At 37.3% G+C, this 20,881-nt stretch overlaps 1 protein-coding gene across 3 annotated transcripts in view; it reads left to right on the forward strand.

Annotated features, from left to right (window-relative positions):
- LOC136259139 (uncharacterized) overlaps positions 1–20,881 on the forward strand; it is a 154,460-nt gene that overhangs the window by 86,137 nt on the left and 47,442 nt on the right. For all 3 annotated transcript variants that reach the window (XM_066052560.1, XM_066052561.1, XM_066052562.1), the window contains one exon: positions 18,424–18,522. In XM_066052560.1, coding sequence (XP_065908632.1) covers positions 18,424–18,522 — 99 coding nt within the window. The remainder of the gene's footprint in view (positions 1–18,423; positions 18,523–20,881) is intronic.

Below are 20,881 nucleotides of genomic sequence, written 5' to 3' on the forward strand. Positions count from 1 at the left end.
ATGGTTAAGTATTGTACTGTGTATTGTAGGAGGTGCACTTCCTCCATGTGCACTCCCAGGATCCACCTTTGATGTGTGCCTAATCACACAAGCACTAAATTCTAAAGAGAGATGGTACATGCATGATGCAAGTCATTCTGTATTTTGTTTATATATGGCTTAATAAATTTTTTGCATTAAATTGCATCATGCTGTAAAATGGCCAATTTCTAGCGATCTTCTAAAAGGTAATTGCTTTATCTACGTACATAGTAGGTGAAATAATCAATGAGGATTTGTCTGTTTAATGTTTTTGTTTACTACTGTGTTAATATTGAAAGTGTGGGCTGATAACCATCAGAATGTTATTGATATGTTTTACATTTCAATACACAGTGATAGTTATTAACTAGTATATATACAAGTGCTATAATTTAGGATTGTAAATTTGAAAGCAAAACTGCAAAAAGTTTGAATTTTTTGTAATGATTAAAACCCACAATTAGAGTTTATAGTACATGTATATTGTATCAAAGGAATAAAGAATACCTATGTATTGTAAAACTTATTGTTATAGGAATTGTACACACTTACTTATTGAAATAGTGCTTGTAAAGTATAGTAAGTATATAAACAATTGCATAATACAAGATTTTTTTCTGTTGACTATTTCATACCTAACATTTGTTACATTTCTGGCTTCACATACATCTGACTGTAGACATCAGGCTGTTAAATGTGTGTAAACAATAGTGAAGTACAAGTTTTATCACAGTAAGCAACTTGAATCTGGGGAGTATCCTGTCCTGTAGTTCTCTCAGTTGCATGCACACCTACGTAGTTATAATCACTGGTTACCTGCCTACAGGATTTAAATGCTTTGATTTTACATTTGATTGCTCTTAAATGAGCAAATCTTTGAATTTCAATTATACTTTTGTTTGTGCACTAATCTTAGCAACTGTGGGAATGGTGTATTTGAGTTGTACATACCTTGGTAAGCCAACTAATATCATTGTGTAGACAACAAAATTAATAATAATGGGTTACTGTAAGCACACTGACAAACTTAGTTAATTATCTTTGGCCAAAATACAGCATGAGGAAGCATGTCGAGAGGCTAATACTGCACAAGGCAAAGCCAAGTGCTCAAGACACCCCTGAGTACCGTATTTTTCATACACACAAGCATAGGCAATGCTTTAAGTGTTATATGTGACTGGATCTGCGAAAACCGGTCTTATTGCCCAAAAGACAGGAAGTTAGATTTTTTCACACAAACACAAAGCTTTATGAATGCACTATCAAATTTCAGTCACAGTCGACCAGAGTAAATTGGTCTGCTTTTGCTAGCTGCCTTTTACAAGCACAGTGGCAAGCCATACAAGTGGTCTGGGGTCTAGATGGAACCCTGGCCATCCAGGAGATGGCTGTGTGTGGCTGTACAGCTCTGTGGTATTGTACAATGACCTGTGCTGTAAATTTCCTTTCATTTTAGCCAGTTTTGAACCCAGAATGGCCCATAACTTGGCCTAATTCACCCCAACACGTTCCCCTTCAATTTTGGCGCTCCACTTCCCACCCCTTTTGGTTGTCATCTGATACAGCCAACCTCGGTTAAAAATAACTATCTAAAATGGTGGGGACTTAACTGTTGCTCACTTCTTTAGTGGATGAACTGGAAGGTAATAAATTGTTGTAAAACATGTGAAAATTTGGCACACATAGCTACCACCATTGGCAAGCTACAATACACTGAATATCTAAAACTGGTGTTTCTCGATACTTTTAAATGGGCGATAAGACCGGCTTTCCCAGAGACAGTCACATATTGTACCTCCTGGTTGTCTGGCTCTGAGTGATTTTCTCTAGAACTCAAACCGATGTGATTTTCAATGATCAGGATATCAGTAAGTGTTTGTATAGTCTATTTCTAGTTGTAGAATGAACTAATAGGATTAGTTAGGCTATAGTTTTAGCGATTTGCATTGTCATGTACCTGACCAATCGTGCTGTCTTAGTGGAGTCGTGTTTAAATAGCTTCATGATTAGACAATCAGTAAGTGTTTATATAGTCTATTTCTAGCCGTAGAATGAACTGGTAGGATTAGTTTGGCTGGTTTTAGCAATTTACAGTGTGTTGGTTTCGTAACATTCCGTAAATAAATTCTCGACATAACTGTACTGTATTTGCCCTATTTAGTGCATAATTGTACTGTAGTTGCCCAATTAGCTGCATAATTGTTTTGTATGACTCATACAGTACAGTTATGCAGCTAATAAGCGCTGTATGTACAATACAATATGCGGCATAGCTTTTATCCACCCACGCAATGTACAATATTATTCTACATTGTACTTAGCATGGAAGGATCAAAGCGATGCCACATAGTGTATTCTTCATACAGTACTTACAGTATTAGTATAACTGTACTGTATGAGTCATACAGAACAGTTATGCAGCTAATTGGGAAAATACAGTACAGTTATGCACTTAATTGGGCAAATAAAGAACACTTGGGAAAATACAATACAGTTTTGTGGAGAATTTATTTATGGAGTATTCGAAAACAACACAGTGTAAAACCAGTCCTACTAGTTTGTTCTACAGCTAGAAATTGAAAGCTATTTAAGCATGGCTCCACAAAGACAGCACAATTGATCATGTGCGTGACATTGCAAATTGTTAAAAATAGCCTAACTAATCCTATTAGTTTGTTCTACACCTAGAAATAAATTATATAACACTTACTGATATCCTGATCACTGAAAATCACTGCAGTTTGAGTACTAGAGAAAATTGCTCCGAGCCAGATGACCAGGACTGAGTAGCTACAATATAGTACTAAAAGCATGGCCTGTGCTTGTGCGCATGAAAATACAGCACTCGGGGGGTGTCTTGAGACAAATACAGCACTCAGCTTCGCCTCATGCTGTATTAGCCTCTCGACATACCCACTCATGCTGTATTTTTTGTACACACACATGGCGGTGCTTTAACTATAACATTATGGCTGCCATGAGAAAGACATACAGTGTATGTAATACAAGTATCATTACATAATCACTTTGTGATACTTTCATTTATTTTGAGACTTTTATTTTCAATCATTTACATTACACATAGGCTTGCCGCTCATCTCTGTCATTACTTATTTCCCTGCGATATTTCCTTGCAAACCTGTTGTTGTCCATGGTATGTTGTTGAGGTAGGTCATACTCAGACAGCTGCCTACCTTCCATGGAAATGACTCTCTCCTTAGTACCAAGTTAAAATGTAATCACTCTAAGTGCTCATCACTATATACAGCACATAACTAGTATAAGAAGTCTTCAGCCATTGCCTTTTTGTGGGTGTCATTATATCTCCAGTGCCAATATCAGACATACTTGTTGGTGAGTTGTTATCTATTGCCTCCTCCATTTCCAAGTGATATTAATTGTCATCTCCAAGCAATTCCAGTTTGATACATACCTTACAAAAGGAAGTGCACAGATTACCATTCAACAGATTTTCAGGTCATCAAATCACTGTGGACCCTTAACATTAAATACTGTAGGAAATAAAAGCACTCTCATTGATGTGCACTGATGGGGTAGACTCTATTCAAACCTTGGGCTTGCTTAGCACCAGTATAGTCAGTAACCTCTATTCCTTGTTTCCTCTTCTCACAAGTTCTAGTTATATCACGGTATGAGTATGATATCGTAGTTATTACATGAGTCTGAGGTGAAGCCGAGGACGAGTATTAATAACTATGATATCATACGAGTAAATGTGATATAACTGGCTTGTACCATGACTCACCACACTGCAGACTGGACTCACGGGTTGTGCTGAAAATAGCTTCTTAAACCCATTCTCTCTTGTATTACTGCTGCTACTCCTCTTCCTTACAATTCACAAGTTGTGCATGCACTAATTTATTAGAACAAAGTTACATAAACACATGTATCCATGTGTACTAGTCTACCCGGTACTAGTAGTGCGCTGTAGCAATAGAAGCTAGTTAAAGCTATGGTTGAAGCATAGATTCATTCCTTTGCTCCTGCAGTACTTAGCATGAAGCCAACTATATTTGCTTACCTGGTGCTGTGTCATTGATACCTCACTTTGACTCGTGTTCAAACTGCCAGCTAAGCATGGCCTAACTAACACCCAGTGATGTATCTTAGTTATACCATGGCGACACACTTTGATCTGCCCACGCACCATGGTACAAGACTTGTTATTCTATGTATAGTGCTCTAAAACATCAAAATAGAGTAGTATCTTGTCAAATTGAGGAAACTGTGTCAAAGGAGGTTCCCTGAAACTTGATCCCTTGTTATGTGCTCAATGTAGTAAACGTGACAACCATACTCAAAGTACACAGCTGCTAGTTGTACAGGAGAAAATCTTTTGTAGATGGGAAACTGTTTGATATCCCAGGCTGCTTTACTCTGCTGGTGTAGCAAACATTGTGATACACAAAGATCTTGTCCACTTGGCCTGAGCATAGTGCCAAGGTTGTCTGATCACAACCTTCGTGTACATACTTCAGTACACACTTGATGGAAACTGATGGACATGCAAACTTAAACAATGCAGTGGCAGTTTAATACTCAAAATAAGCACTAGCCTGTTGTCAATCTCCTAGGTAAACCAACAGCCACTTCTGCTCATTAACTCCATCAAAATCTACCAAATAGCCGTATTCCTCCTCACCAAATGGCTAAAATGTTTCCATTATTAATGTTATTATGTGTCATGATATTTTCCAGAAAGCTTGGCGAGTGTTTGGCTTTGTAAATGAGTGAAAATGGACAGTAAGAAGGTCAGAAAAGATCGTCAGCATAATCCCAGGAAGAAGTTACTGAAGTACAGTAATTTGGCAAGACGTAGAAGGGAGAAAGAAACATAGCCTATCAGCCTCAGTCTATGAAATGTGGTCTGTTACTAGCATTCAAGAAATTTGTTATATGTTAACCCTCCTGAAAGTGGCTGCTGTTTTACCAAGTACAGCTATAATTAATACTGATGGTACTCGGGATAAGATTAGCACTACAGTAGAAGAAATGACTGACAGTGCAACCAGAACTATTGAGAGCACTCCTGGAACAGCTTAGGACACTTCTGGAAACAGTTGAGGATGTTACTGGAGCAGTGCTGAAATGATTGTGAATGGACAAGTACCAATAGAGGACACATTTGAGAATAGATAAAGGTCAATGTAGGCACACTTGATACAATTGAAGATGCAGATGACGATGCATAAAATGACAGGATATTTGACTCTGTGAGTATTGGAGATACATAAATACCTGTATGGCGAACAAAGTAAGAACCAAGTGGTGGGAGTACTCTACGTATTTGTATGGAGCAAAATGGAAGTGTCTTTTTCTAAATCGTCTTGTGATGATATAGCACATCAGATGTTAGTAGCTCAAAGTACTGTCCCATACTAATGGAAAAGCATAGCTTAGTTCTGTAGACCTTGACTGTCAGCCAAACCACCCATGTACAGTATTTTTTTGATAATATAAATGATTCTACAGTAGTTCATGCTATATATACTGGCAAACTTAGTGAAGCATACCGTACATGTATTCAGTATTGTATTACTACAATAGTAACCTTGATAATTCAGTAGACATCAAGTTCTTTAATGTTCACCTTGTAGTTTGCCTTTACAGTTTGCTTTTGTAGCAGATAGTAGTAGTACACATGCACAATACACCAAGATTTTAAAACAGTCTGTCACATTATGTTATACCACAAGTACACAGAACAATTTGGAATTTTCAACTAGAGTAGGGACCATAACACATTGATAAAAAGTACTGAAACAAGCTGGAGTAGTGCACGATATTAAATCACAGTAAAACAATAAAAAGTGCTACATCCCTACTGTGCATTATGGTATCTTGAGCACTGTAGGGACATAACACTTCTTATTGTTTTACTGTGAATTAGTATCATGCACTACTCCAGCTTGTTTCAGAACTTTTTATTGATGTGTTATGGTCCCTACTTTAGTTGAAGATTCCAAAATTTTTTGTGTACTTGTTTGTTACCTTTTTTTGTAAATAATAATTATGACTGGTGAACCCACTCATACCGCATCTGAAATGGCACCACGCACCCCAATTATCATCTGAAAAGTGAAGTATCCATTACACTTCGTTGTCAGCTATGTTCAACCGTTACACAGCATTTTGAATCAAGAACTGTTCGTAAAGCACCGCTGCAATTCACGCATACCGAAAGAAAGAAATGGTGCCATGTGCCCCAGTTATATCATTTATCGTCTAAAAGTGAAGTATCCATTATGCTTCGTTGTCGGCTATGTTCAACCTGTTAAACAACAGTATGAATCAAGAACTGTTTGAAAAGTACCTCTGATATCAAAATGCACTATGACAAATATGGACGATTTCCATTACGAAGAGAAGCCATCATGTGCTATCGCCAAATCGAGTACACAAAGGAGGACACTGGTAAGTCCATGAAGAATGCATTGTACGTACTGCGGTATGCCAAACGGCACCTGTCGGGCCAAAGTGGCATCAAACAGTGAAAAAATCAAGCCCGTAGCCTTAGCTGTTATCGAGTTATGCTTGTCTGAAGGCATCAGTCAGTTACTTACTTACTTAGTCAGTAGAAAATTCCATTAAATATATTATTTTTAAAATTCCATAGCAACTTTTTGAAAGCGTTTTGAGTCGATCTGAAAGCTTGTTTGGGCTTAGTTTCACCTAACCAATACTGCCTGATCGTCGTTAGGGGAAATTGAGGCTGATTTTTGGGTGATATTATATTGTGGGCCACGCCTACTCCTTTGTGGTCCCTACTACACTACTATTGTAGTGTATGATTAAATCTTCCATCCTATTGTTGATGCTATGCTTGTATATATGTATGTGCAATGAAGCTACTAATAAAACTTATGACCAAGTCTGCATGTAGGCCATGTGGTTCCCCACCATGTGTCCTCGTATCTATTACCAAGTAGGCCAAAGTAGAGATGAAGGCTCATGATCCAACAGTTGTTGGTAGCTGAAAATGAGCTTTAAGTTCGTCATAACAATGTTTGCTTGATAATAGGAAAGAATTACTCATTCACTGTAAGAGTGTTACCACCATAAAATATATTAAGTGACCGGGCCTGCAATAACTACATCCTGTCACATAACATGTCAAATTTCAGTATTGGGCTAGAATTCTGTAACTTTATTGTAATGCCAACTAAATGTTTTATTATAAGTGCTTATAATTTCATGGCTACACAGTCATGGAATACAAAGTTATGTCAAATCAAAATTTTGAAAAGTTGGCAAATTTTATGTGCCCCCCTATTTTTGTAGGCCCAGTAACATTTTTCTTGTTCATCTCAGCATGCAAGGAAAACGTGGTGCATGGTAAAGTTCCTTTGTTGTGGGCCATGCTGTAAGTATTACCTTTAGCAAAGGCAATGATGAAGGCATGCATATTGAAGATAAGATGCAGACTCCTCAGCTGCCAAATATTTTATGCAGTATTATCCTGACTCACAAGTAATGCTCTGTGAAGGGCATGGTGCCAGAGCTCATACAAAGCATTTAGGTAAGCTAGGTAAGCAAAAGAATTTTTCCTGCTCTGCAAGATACATACAAACATTTCCTGATGTGCTTACAGTGAAATATCATTGTCCCAAATGGAATTCTAAATAGTGTGGCTGTTTGACTAAGAGTTTCTTGTGTGGAACCTATAACAACCTTTCCTACTGTCTCATGCAAGCTGGGCCAGACCCCAGTACCTTTGCTTCCTGTTTACTTCTACTAGGTAAATACCACTCATGTGATGTTTACTCATGGATTAGGTTCAGTGTGACTTTCATGTTCTATTTTATTATACATGTAGTAACTGTTTAGCTGATGATGTGTTGTGTTGAGGTGAAGAGTAGAGCTGGGTGGTATTGAAATAATAGCAAATGGTATACCTTCTCTAGAAAAGTATCAGTGTTACAAAATATCACAGTATCAATGTAAAAGCCATTGGTATTAAATTAACAGCCATTTGCTTCAATAAAAAACACAATACCTGCTGTATTCAGGTACAAATTACCACACACAAACTTGTATACATAGTTTGGTGTGCTGGCTACATCAGCACCTGCCTATAAACATTGTAACATGTCTGGTTATCCTACAAATATGGGATGGAACATGCCCACTACTTGGTGGGTGTCTGGATTCAGTGGAATGGAATGGTGGACTTAAATGGTGGAATGGACTGGAATGGTGGAATGGAATGGTACTTAGGTAATTTCAATTAGTGGTCACCTCTTTTAAAAGACCACCTCTTTACAAAGACCACTTTACTGTAATATCTGAATTGTTGTTTTAGAGCCCTATAAGACAGTCTTATTAATGAATTGTGTGTCACATGTTATTTCCCCTAGAAAAGCCAGTGATATCTGATTTATGATACAATACATGCTATATACCCTATACAAAAAACAGCTTGACTATCCAAAAAAATATATGTCCACGAAACTAAAAGCATGCAACTGGCAACTAAAGGAGCTAATATCTAGAAATGAATGTCAATATATACTGGCAACTAAGTATAATTTACAAAATCTTGGTCCTTTATCATTGACTTGTGCAGTCTGACTGTATTAATTCCCTGTAAATCTAATTGGCTAGTAAATTGGTACCTTTCTCAATAGTCCGGTGTTGTAGAGGAGAAAAAAGGCAGCTAGTTCTAAGTCCTTGAATTAGGTTAGGTAATCCTAAGGCTGCAGCACATGTTACTGTCAGACCTTCAGTGCTGGTCACTGTAAAGTGCTGATAATAATAAATTACTAGCCAATTAGAGTTACAGGGAATTAATTAGGAATGCAGCAAGACTGTACGAGTGAATGATGATGGACCAAATTTTTATAAATTATAGCAAGTTATTTGTCAGTATTTCTTGCTGTACGAGTGAATGATGATGGACCAAATTTTTATAAATTATAGCAAGTTATTTGTCAGTATTTCTTGGCCTCACCCAAATAATAGCTCCTTTAGTTGTCAGTTACTTTTAGTTTGATGGGGACATCACTTCATACAGCCAAACTGTTTTTGCATGGAGTATATTGCTATATTACAATCAGATATCACTCTAGGCATGTGGCGCACAACTGATCAATAAGACCATTCTATGGGGATACACTCTAAAACAACAAGATAGCAGCACTTTAAACATTAAAGTAAAATGGTCTTTATAAAGAGGTGGTCTTTATAAAGAGATGACCACCAATTGAAATTACCAAAGTACCGTTCCATTCCACCATTCCATTCCAGTCCACCATTCCAGTCCATTCCACCATTCCATTCCAGCCCATTCCAGTCCACCATTCCATTCCACTGAATCCAGACGCCCCTGGTTGGCCATACTTCACAGGTCAAAGCCAGTATTATTAAATATCACAGTTTACTAACAATACTGATCTCGTATATCACCCAGCATTAGTGAAGGGTACAAGCCAAAGAATCTGCCTACCTCCCCATTTCATTTCCTTGCATATGAAATAGAGTAAGCTGCTCAGGAATCACAGAATATTCACAGTGAGTTTGGAGTTCAGACAGTGGCATTCTGATTACTGTACCCTAGCTGAAGCTTCGCATATCGTGCTGACAATCTAATCCTTCTTAGAAAATTTGTAGACAAAAGTCAAATGACATGTGAAATTAGATTTACACACACACTCACACGCACACACACACACATATCAAGACACACGATAGTGTGTCGTGCGGCCCAAGAAGCCGGCGCGCCACACCGTGAGTATATTAACAGGAAGAAAGAAAACGCAATTTTCACACCTATGTATCTATGTGATCCCTTATTCGATTGGAACCAAATTTGCTGGAGACGTGCCGCCCAGTTAGGGTAGTCTACATACCAAATTTGAAGAAAATAGCTCCAGCCATTTCCGAGATACGAGCGAACAAACTTTTGTTTTAATTTCTTCGTTTTTTTCTTCTTCTTCATTTCGCACAATTCGCAAAATTCGCCATAAAACACTAATGCGTGCTCGGATTTGGCTGAAATTTGGCACACTTAAAGGGCTCATTAAGGCGGATCTCCGTACCAACTTTGGTAGGAATCCGATGAACATTCACGGAGTTATGACCGATTATTTGCATAAAATAAGGTCGAAGGTCTGTCATGCCTACAGGGTAAACGCCTTGGAGGAATCAGTTGAAAATTGATATGTAGATGGAGCAACCATCGTAGGAGTGCCTTTTTGTGGTTTGAAAGGAATCGGGATAAAGACCATGGAGATATGACACGAAACCCAACCTGTGTCAAAATTACGCGATCGATTTTTATGAATAAAAAACTATTAGTTTTCGTATCTACCAGGCAAACCGCTTAGAGCAACAAGCTGAAAATCAGTATGTAGCTGGAATAATCATCATATAAAGTCCTTGCAGTAGTACAGAAGAATCGGATTACAAATCACTGAGTTATGATTTGAAAGGCAACTAGGTGCAGCAAATGCGAGATCGAGATACTCTAATAGAACAGTCACCCTAATAAAGCATTCAACTGCATTTATAATTTACTCAGTTATATTACATTGTAAGTTATTCTGTAGGGAATTCAGCTACAAACAAGTCACCCTGTAGTCAGATCAGCTAGAAGAAGGTACCTAATAGAGAGTTCAGCTACAAATAAGCCATCATGTAGAGAGTTCAGCTCAAATAAATCACCCTGTAGAGAATTCAGCTACAAACAAATTGCCCTGTAGAGAGATCAACTAGAAGAAGTTACCTTGTAGAGAGTTCAGTTACAAAGAAACAATGATGCAAAGAGTTTAGCTACAAACAAATCACCCAGTAAAAAGTTCTGCTATGAACAGATCACACTGTAGAGAGTTCAGTTAGAAACAAGTCATCCTGTAGAGAGATCAGCTAGAAAAAGTCACCTTGTAGAGAGTTTAGTTACAAAGAAACAATCATGCAAAGAGTTTAGCTGCAAACAAATCACCCAGTAGAAAGTTCCGCTATTAACAGATCACACTGTAGAGAGTTCAGTTACAAAGAAACCACCATGTAAAAGAGTTCAGCTGCAAACAAATCACCTGTAGAGAATTCAACTACAAACAAATCACCCTGTAGAAAGATCAGCTAGAAGAAGTTACCTTGTAGAGAGTTCAGCTACAAAAAAAATCACCCTGTAGAAAGTTCAGTTACAAACAAGTCACCCTGTAGAGAGATCAGCTAGAAACAAGTCATCCTGTAGAGAGTTCAGCTAGAAGAAGTTACGTTGTACAGAGTTCAGCTACAAAGAAACTACCATGTAGAGAGTTCAGCTGCAAATAAATCGTCCTGTAGAGAGTTCAGCTACAAACAAATCACCCTGTAGAAAGATCAGCTAGAAGAAGTTACCTTGTATAGAGTTCAGCTACAAACAAATCACCCTGTAGAAAGGTCAGCTAGAAGAAGTTACCTTGTAGAGAGTTCAGCTACAAACAAATCACCCTGTAGAGAGTTCAGCTAGAAACAAGTCACCCTGTAGAGAGATCAGCTAAAAACAAGCCACCCGTACAGAGTTCAGCTAGAAGAAGTTACATTGTAGAGAGTTCAGCTACAAACAAGTCACCATGTAGAGAGTTCAGCTAGAAGAAGTTACCTTGTAGAGAGTTCAGCTACAAACAAATCACCCTGTAGAGAGTTCAGCTACAAACAAGTCACCCTGTAGAGAGATCAGCTAGAAACAAGTCATCCTGTAGAGAGTTCAGCTAGAAGAAGTTACCTTGTAGAGAGTTCAGCTACAAACAAATCACCCTGTAGAGAGTTCAGCTAGAAACAAGTCACCCTGTAGAGAGATCAGCTAGAAACAAGTCACCCTGTAGAAAGGTCAGCTAGAAGAAGTTACCTTGTAGAGAGTTCAGCTACAAACAAATCACCCTGTAGAGAGTTCAGCTAGAAACAAGTCACCCTGTAGAGAGATCAGCTAGAAACAAGTCACCATGTAGAGAGTTCAGCTAGAAAAAGTTACCTTGTAGAGAGTTTAGCTACAAACAAATCACCCTGTAGAGAGTTCAGCTACAAACAAGTCACCCTGTAGAGAGATCAGCTAGAAACAAGTCATCCTGTAGAGAGTTCAGCTAGAAGAAGTTACCTTGTAGAGAGTTCAGCTACAAACAAATCACCCTGTAGACAGTTCAGCTACAAACAAGTCACCCTGTAGAGAGATCAGCTAGAAACAAGTCATCCTGTAGAGAGTTCAGCTAGAAGAAGTTACATTGTAGAGAGATCAGCTAAAAACAAGCCACCCGTAGAGAGTTCAGCTAGAAGAAGTTACATTGTAGAGAGTTCAGCTACAAACAAGTCACCATGTAGAGAGTTCAGCTAGAAGAAGTTACCTTGTAGAGAGTTCAGCTACAAACAAATCACCCTGTAGAGAGTTCAGCTACAAACAAGTCACCATGTAGAGAGTTCAGCTAGAAGAAGTTACCTTGTAGAGAATTCAGCTACAAACAAATCACCCTGTAGAAAGGTCAGCTAGAACTTGTAGAGAGTTCAGCTACAAACAAATCACCCTGTAGAGAGTTCAGCTACAAACAAGTCACCATGTAGAGAGTTCAGCTAGAAGAAGTTACATTGTAGATAGTTCAGCTACAAAGAAACTACCATGTAGAGAGTTCAGCTGCAAACAAATCGCCCTGTAGAGAATTCAGCTACAAACAAATTACCCTGTAAAAAGATCAGCTAGAAGAAATTACCTTGTAGAGAGTTCAGCTACAAACAAATCACCCTGTAGAGAATTCAGCTAGAAACAAGTCACCCTGTAGAGAGATCAACTTGAAACAAGCCACCCGTAGAGAGTTCAGCTAGAATAAGTTACACTGTAGAGAGTTCGGCTACAAAGAAACTACCATGTAGAGAGTTCAGCTGCAAACAAATTTCCCTGTAGAGAATTCAGCTACAAACAAATCACCCTGTAGAGAGTTCAGCTACAAACAAGTCACCCTGTAGAGAGATCAGCTAGAAACAAGTCACCCTGTAGAGAGATCAGCTAGAAACAAGTTATCCTGTAGAGAGTTCAGCTAGAAGAAGTTACATTGTAGAGAGTTCAGCTACAAACAAATCACCCTGTAGATAGTTCAGCTACAAACAAGTCACCCTGTAGAGAGATCAGCTAGAAACAAGTCATCCTGTAGAGAGTTCAGCTAGAAGAAGTTACATTGTAGAGAGTTCAGCTACAAAGAAACTACCATGTAGAGAGTTTAGCTGCAAACATATCGCCCTGTAGAGAGTTCAGCTACAAACAAATCACCCTGTAGAAAGATCAGCTAGAAGAAGTTACCTTGTAGAGAGTTCAGCTACAAACAAATCACCTTGTAGAGAGTTCAGCTACAAACAAGTCACCCTGTAGAGAGATCAGCTAGAAACAAGCCACCGGTAGAGAGTTTAGCTAGAAGAAGTTACATTGTAGAGAGTTCAGCAGTTTAGCTGCAAGCAAATCGCCCTGTAGAGAATTCAGCTACAAACAAATCACCCTGTAGAAAGATCAGCTAGAAGAAGTTACCTTGTAGAGAGTTCAGCTACAAACAAATCACCTTGTAAAGAGTTCAGCTACAAACAAGTCACCCTGTAGAGAGATCAGCTAGAAACAAGCCACCCGTAGAGAGTTTAGCTAGAAGAAGTTACATTGTAGAGAGTTCAGCAGTTTGGCTGCAAACAAATCGCCCTGTAGAGAATTCAGCTACAAACAAATCACCCTGTAGAAAGATCAGCTAGAAGAAGTTACCTTGTAGAGAGTTCAGCTACAAACAAATCACCCTGTAGAGAGTTCAGCTACAAACAAGTTATCCGGTAGAGGGATCAGCTAGAAGGATCACCTTGCAGAGAGGTCAGCTACAAAGAAATCACCCTGCTTCATCTTTTCTTCTTCCTGTAGTAAAGAAAAGAATGACAGGTTAAAAAGCCCTAAAGCCGGCCTATGCTAAAGCCGGCCATAGGCCGGCTTTGGGGTATACAAATGCAAAAAGAAATGAAATCTAATGCAAAACAGCCAAACTGTAAAAAAAGTGTGCGGCCCTCAGAAAGGCTATGGTGAAAAAAGATGTGAAATCCAAGGTGGCGGCCAAGAAATGGCTGTGATGGTAGGTTAATGGTAAAAATTTTAATAACAACAATTCAGTGAATTTGGTGCCGCTTGGTCTTGGCACAAAATTCACTTGAATTGTCGTTATTAAAATTTTTACCATTAACCTACCATCACAGCCATTTCTTGGCCGCCACCTTGGATTTCACATCTTTTTTCACCATAGCCTTTCTGAGGGCCGCACACTTTTTTTACAGTTTGGCTGTTTTGCATTAGATATATATATACTTGAGTAATAGTATTTGCTAAGCATTATAGACATGTTTGGGACTTGAAAATGTCATTGAATCAATGCAGCCTCATCCATTAGGCTATACAAGTGTAAAGAAAAAAAACAAGCTATGCATAGTAGAAATCATTACCATAAAAATGCTTAAACAAGGGAGAGGGTACATTTAGTCCATACCGAATTCCTGATGCTTGCTTGTTCTTCAATGTATAAGTATATCATTAATGAATTTCTATTACATCACATCAGAGGAAATATTAAACAAGCCATATGGATAAAGCTGTACAGTAATTGTATGACATTACACAAACCTCTATACTAAGAAGTACATAAAAAATTTGGAATTTTCAACTAGAGTAAGGACCATAGTACATCGATAAAAAGTACTGAAACAAGCTGGAGTAGTGCATGATATTAAATCACAGTAGGCAAAACAATAAGAACTATTACATCCCTACTGTGCTCAAAATACCATAACAAAAATTCACAGTAGGGATATAACACTTCTTATTGTTTTAGTTACTGTGATTTAATATCATGCACTACTCCAGTTTGTTTCAGTACTTTATATCGATGTGCTATGGCCCTACTCTAGTTTAAAATTCCAAATTATTTTGTGTACTTGCTAGTTGACTTTTTGTGAATAGTTATATGACTGGTGAACCCACGCTTACCACATCAAAGAAAGAAATGATGCTTCACGCCCCAGCTATATCAATTATTGTTTGAAAAGTGAAGTGTCCTTTACGCTTCATTGTCAGTGATGTTCAGCCCGTTACACAGCAGTATGAATCAATAACTGTTTGGAAAGCACCTCTGCAATCAAGTAGCCACTATGAAAAATATGGACGATTTCAGTTATGAAGAAAACCATCAGGTGCTACTGCCAAATCGACACTTTTTGCTTTCAGCGAAGATGAATGGGACACAAAGGAGGACACTGGAAAGTCCATGAAGAATGCATTGCATGTACTGAGGTATGCCAAAAGGCACCTCTCGGGACAAAGTGATGTTGAACAGTGAAAAAATCAAGCCCGTAGCCTTAGCCATAATCGAGTTATGCTTGTCTGAAGGCATCAGTCAGTCAGTATAAAAATTCATTAATCATTAACTTAATTAATCATTAATTCATTAATCGTCACTACCCTAAATTAGAATTTTCTGTCAAGGCTATAGGATAAACTGAGTATTGAAATAACTCTGAAATTGGTGTGTACATAGGGTGATCAATGTAGCAATGCTTTTTGATGGTTTGAAAAGCATTACATGACCAGGCCTGCAAAAACAGGGCATGTGGACACAAACTACACCTCATCACATAATAGCTCATATCTCAGTGCTGGAATAGAATATTTGTATTCTGTAACTTTTAGTATGAAGTCAATTAAATGTTTACTATAGGCTAAGAATTGCATGACCATAGCGCAGTGGCATAAAAAATTAAAAATTTAAACAACTGGGCAAATTTTATGTGCCCAAATGTTCTGTTATCACAGGCCCAGTCACATATAGTTACAGCTACAAAGTTATAAAGCAAAAAGCAAACAAGTGTATAATCATGGGATTGAGATACTCTAATTGTGTAGTCACCGAGGGAGAAAAGGAAGCACAAAAAGGTTGGAAAAGCTTAACAGAGGGACCTCCATACTGAACAGCCACATTCTTAACCACTGAACCACTGCTATCTTGGCTCACCACTTCACTTAATTTCTGCTTTATAAATAAAAGTTCAAGTCTATTGATAATAAAGCTTATCATTTCACAGATCTACCAATGCTCTATTAGAAGACCTAAAAAAATTTGCACTCTATTAGAGTACAGTGTATATAGTAGAATAATAGTACCAAATATTGAAGTAGACCATACAATAGATCTACCATTAAAAGTTCTACTGTATAGCTAGTATTTTTCGAAAGGTTTTTATTTTTGGTTATTTCGAAGAGGCCCTTCTTTTCGAAAATAAATGTCCATGTCTGGTTGTTCTTCAAAAATAAATTCCCACAAGTTAAAGCAACGATCCAACTTTGGCGATTCGCTTGTGTATTCCTCGAGTTTTAGCTCAGTATTGCTGATGATAATGGATAAACTGTACCATTACTGTTCCAATAACCAGAAAAGAGGTGATCCAGAATGAGATTTGATGCTGTCTGCTCTAGAATCTATTAGAGCTGTACCGATATGGGATTTTGGCATGTACCGATATCCAATATGGATACCACCAAAAGAAGCCAATAGCCGATAGTCGATCCGATATTTGCATTACAAACAAAAGTCATAGTTAATCTATGCAAAAGTGTACAGTTACCTACTCTACAACAACATGTGGATATATCCATTGCTCACTCTATGCCTGTGGTAATAGTGGCTTGGGTTTTTTATTGTGCAATCCAGACAATTAGGCACCCACAAACATTTTTATGCATACTCCCGTGGAGCCTTAAATGGATATTTCTGCATTACTCCGCATTTTATTGGCTTGTGTGAAGGCTGGTACAGTAGGTTTTCTTGTGACTGTTCTTTTATTACAAAGGTACTATATATAACTGCTTCATTTATTTAAGACTGATAAGCTTTCCAGCAACAAACACTAGAATCGCGTGTATTTGTATGGCTTCTCGTAGCGTAGCGCTTGCTGTCCAGTGAACAATAAGTCACTGCTACTGAACAGCCACGTGGATAACGTAGAAAACCAATATTATAATCCGTTTATGTACAAACTATTGCTGTATAAATATCGGTAACGATATCGGTCCTCGTACTGTTCTGTACCGATGCCGATATTGGTAAAAATTGCCATATCGGTGGCCGATATTTTGGCCGATCCGATTATTGGTACAGCTCTAGAATCTATGGTAGGTAGCAGTAGCTACGATCGAGCACAATCAAGCCAGTGAATTTACTCCACTCGAGACTCCCTCAATCTTCTCTCCAGTGCACAGGGATGGGGGATTATTCCATCAGTAAGTCAGTTTTTAGCAAACATTCACACATCTTCATATTTTATTGTGACACGAATTTCTGTTTATTTGAAATCCATCCAGACTTCGAAATATGCACTCCCCGAAATTAAAATCCTTCAAAATTCAGATTTTGCTTCTTGTACGAAATTTTCTGTTTCGATATGGTAGATAGTTCTAGATAATCATCAGTCTTTGTATATTCTATTAGAAGTCAGTATTACAATAATATTACCAAACATTGAAGCACAACTCTTACAATAAAAGTTCTATATATGTATGTTCCATTAGAATTCCTCAAAAAAAAGGTGCTCTGTTAGAGTATTATAATAATATTACCAAATATTGAAGTAAGTGTGCATTACACATTTATAAGTCTATTTTCAGTGATCATCCTTGTGCCTGTATAGATAAGAAGAAATGTAAATAAAAATAAATCCCGAAGTAAGCCATAACTGGCTTTTTGGGACCAAAATGCAAAATGAAGTGAAATCTACACAAAACAGCCTAGCTATGAAGAAATGGAGCAGCCTTACAAAGCCTGGGTGGAAAAAAGTAAAGGTGGCGGCCAAGACATGGCTGCAATGATATTAACTAATATAATATATTTTAATAATTGCATTGACTACACTCTCAAGGTTTCTTAGCATTGTTAACATCATTGCAGCCATTTCTTGGCTGCCACCTCACCTTTAATTTCATAACTTTTTCACTCAAGATTTTTAAAGCTGCACCATATTTTTACAGCTTGGCTGTTTTGTGCAGATTTCTGTAATTTAGTCCCAAAAACCAGCCTATGGCTTACTTTTATTTTTATTCACATTTCTTCTTATCTATACATTAACCTGTAATTGTATCTTCATCAACAAAGCCTGCAAGTTACTAAACTATTTAGACCTTTACATTTATGTGTGTAGCAGTTATCCATAATGTATTAGTACTTGCTAAGTGACTATACAATAATACATTAACAGACCTAGTAGTTTAACAACCGTTTTGGTACTGTTGGGGTTGGGCTGTATAAAAGGGGATCTGGTATAATTACTTATTAGTACACAACGATAATTATACAGTGTCAAGTGTGGTATAGTTTGTGGCACATGTGATTATTGCTAATTTTGTTATAGTATGGGGATACTCCACTACATGATGCTGCCTCAAAAGGTTACCACAGTGTGTGCTCGTTATTATTACAAAATGGAGCTAACATGGAAATGAGGAACAAAGTAAATTTTCTTTTTCAGCTTGTTATATTACTGTGTGCAATAATATCAATGGATGCCTCTAGAGGAATAGTTTGTTTGTCTATCATGTTAGCTGGTTGTTTCAAGTATTCAAGCTTTGGGATCAATAATTAGCTGTAGAATTGAACACTTCTCACCCACATATTGACAGTAACAGCACAGAAAGTGCAGATTTTAGAAGGGTGCTTACATCTTTAATCAAACGTGGGGATTTAATGGGAAAGAAGTCATAAGGACTTCTAACAAACCTTAAAAAGGCTACCTGTGCTCAAACATTCTAGTGCTGCTATTATATACATATATAGAGCAACTCTGTCACCTCACAAAATGTAGTTCATGATTGTAAGAGATACACTGATTTATTGTGCATTCTAGCTTGAAATTTTAACTGGATATACAGATGTATACCACAAGTAAATGCTAATACAGCTAGTGAATAAGTAGGCTAGCTTGTACCAACTCAGAGTTAACCTTGCGATTGGTTATGGCTTTTGGTCACCACAAACCAGCAACACATATCTCAATTACATTCCAATACCATTATGTCTGGCCTCCTTCTTAATCTAACACTATACAATAGTAGAATTTTAGGAAATAGGAATGGAAAGTGGGAATGAGAATGATCAATGGGAAATACCTGATAATGATCATCAGGTTGATATTATACAGATAAAATTTGTATCTTTGCAGCATAGTTGAATCCTTTCTCTACAATCAAAACATTCTTATAGAGCAATCATATAGCAACCAAGAATGTTTTGTTAATAATTATTGCTTTGAAAGCGATGACTATAGCTGGAAGTATATATGTAATCGTAAACCAAACATTAATTGTGTATTTGGAACCTTTACTATGTATTTATAATTATTTCACTTGCCAAGTTCCTGTTCCTATCCCATTCCTGTTTTCCTCACTAAAAGTGTATTCTTTCTGGACTGTTAGTTATATACAGTATTAGGTCCCATAATTATGTGTTTTTTCACATGGTGAATATTAAGCTAAAGTGATGATCATAGGAGAGCATAGTTCAGTCATCCATGTGATGAAATTATGGAACATTCTAATACATGCTTTTGTGGGTTCCTGCATTTACTTTGAAAACATTAAGTTATGGTAAATATATTGTATTCATCTCCATAAAATAACACACGCGTATATGGGCACACTTGAGGGAGGCTTTTCAGCCTATAGTACTGTACAACATTAACTGCTTGTGATGAATCCTCTCTGCTAGGCCCCAGCCAGTTATGCTCAAATTTTTTCCTATTATGCTTTTGAGCAATGCAAGTCAAGCCTGTTATGCTGGATATTGCATATTTAGAAACAAAGATTGGGATAAAAGCTGATTGTATTATTAGAGTATATCAGTATTTCCTGACTATTGTAAGTGACTGCGCTATTAGAGTATCTCAGCTAATAAGTGAAGAAACATTTAACTTATTATAATGAAATGTAGCAAATATTTGTAATGTAATTCTTTCGGGGCATGCACTAAAAATTTATTATGCCTATTATGCTAGCATTATAATGCTCAATGCTTTTGGGTATCTATTACACTAATTATGTTTGTACAATTGACCAGGGCCTTATCTATACGTATGCAATAGCCATACCTATGTAGCTAAATACTTTAGTAGCTAGATGTGTGTTGATGTATAACCATACACTTACTGTATTTGTAATTGTAACTCTCACAATAATTATTACTTTGCCTATTTTTGATCATTGTATCTCTTGTTTACATAGTGTTAGAAATTCTGCTAAATTTTAAGCATCAAATGTGACCAGGTTTGCAAAAAGGTACATTTTCTGCATATTTTGCATACCAGCAAACAAAATGATGTAACACTTGAGTCCTTATGCTGATTAACTTGTCAAAATGCAGCCAGATATCACAGCTACACAATGATAATTTTCAGGCAATTGTAAAACCACAATTAAAAAGTTATGAAGCTTCAAAGTTCAAAAAATGGGTCAAATTTTGTGTGTGAAAAGGTACCTTTTTGCAAATCCGGTCACAAATGACACTCCTTAACACTCCTTATTGTTTTACTGTGAATTAGTATCATGCACTACTCCAGCTTGTTTCAGAACTTTTTATTGATGTGTTATGGTCCCTACTTTAGTTGAAAATTCCAAATTTTTTTGTGTACTTGTTTGTTACCTTTTTTTGTAAATAATAATTATGACTGGTGAACCCACTCATACTGCATCTGAAATGGCGCCACGCACCCCAATTATCATCTGAATAGTGAAGTATCCATTGCACTTCGTTGTCAGCTATGTTCAACCCGTTACACAGCATTTTGAATCAAGAACTGTTCGAAAAGCACCGCTGCA

This window comes from Dysidea avara, chromosome 6 (assembly GCF_963678975.1).
Source record: "Dysidea avara chromosome 6, odDysAvar1.4, whole genome shotgun sequence".
Classification (NCBI taxonomy): domain Eukaryota; kingdom Metazoa; phylum Porifera; class Demospongiae; order Dictyoceratida; family Dysideidae; genus Dysidea; species Dysidea avara.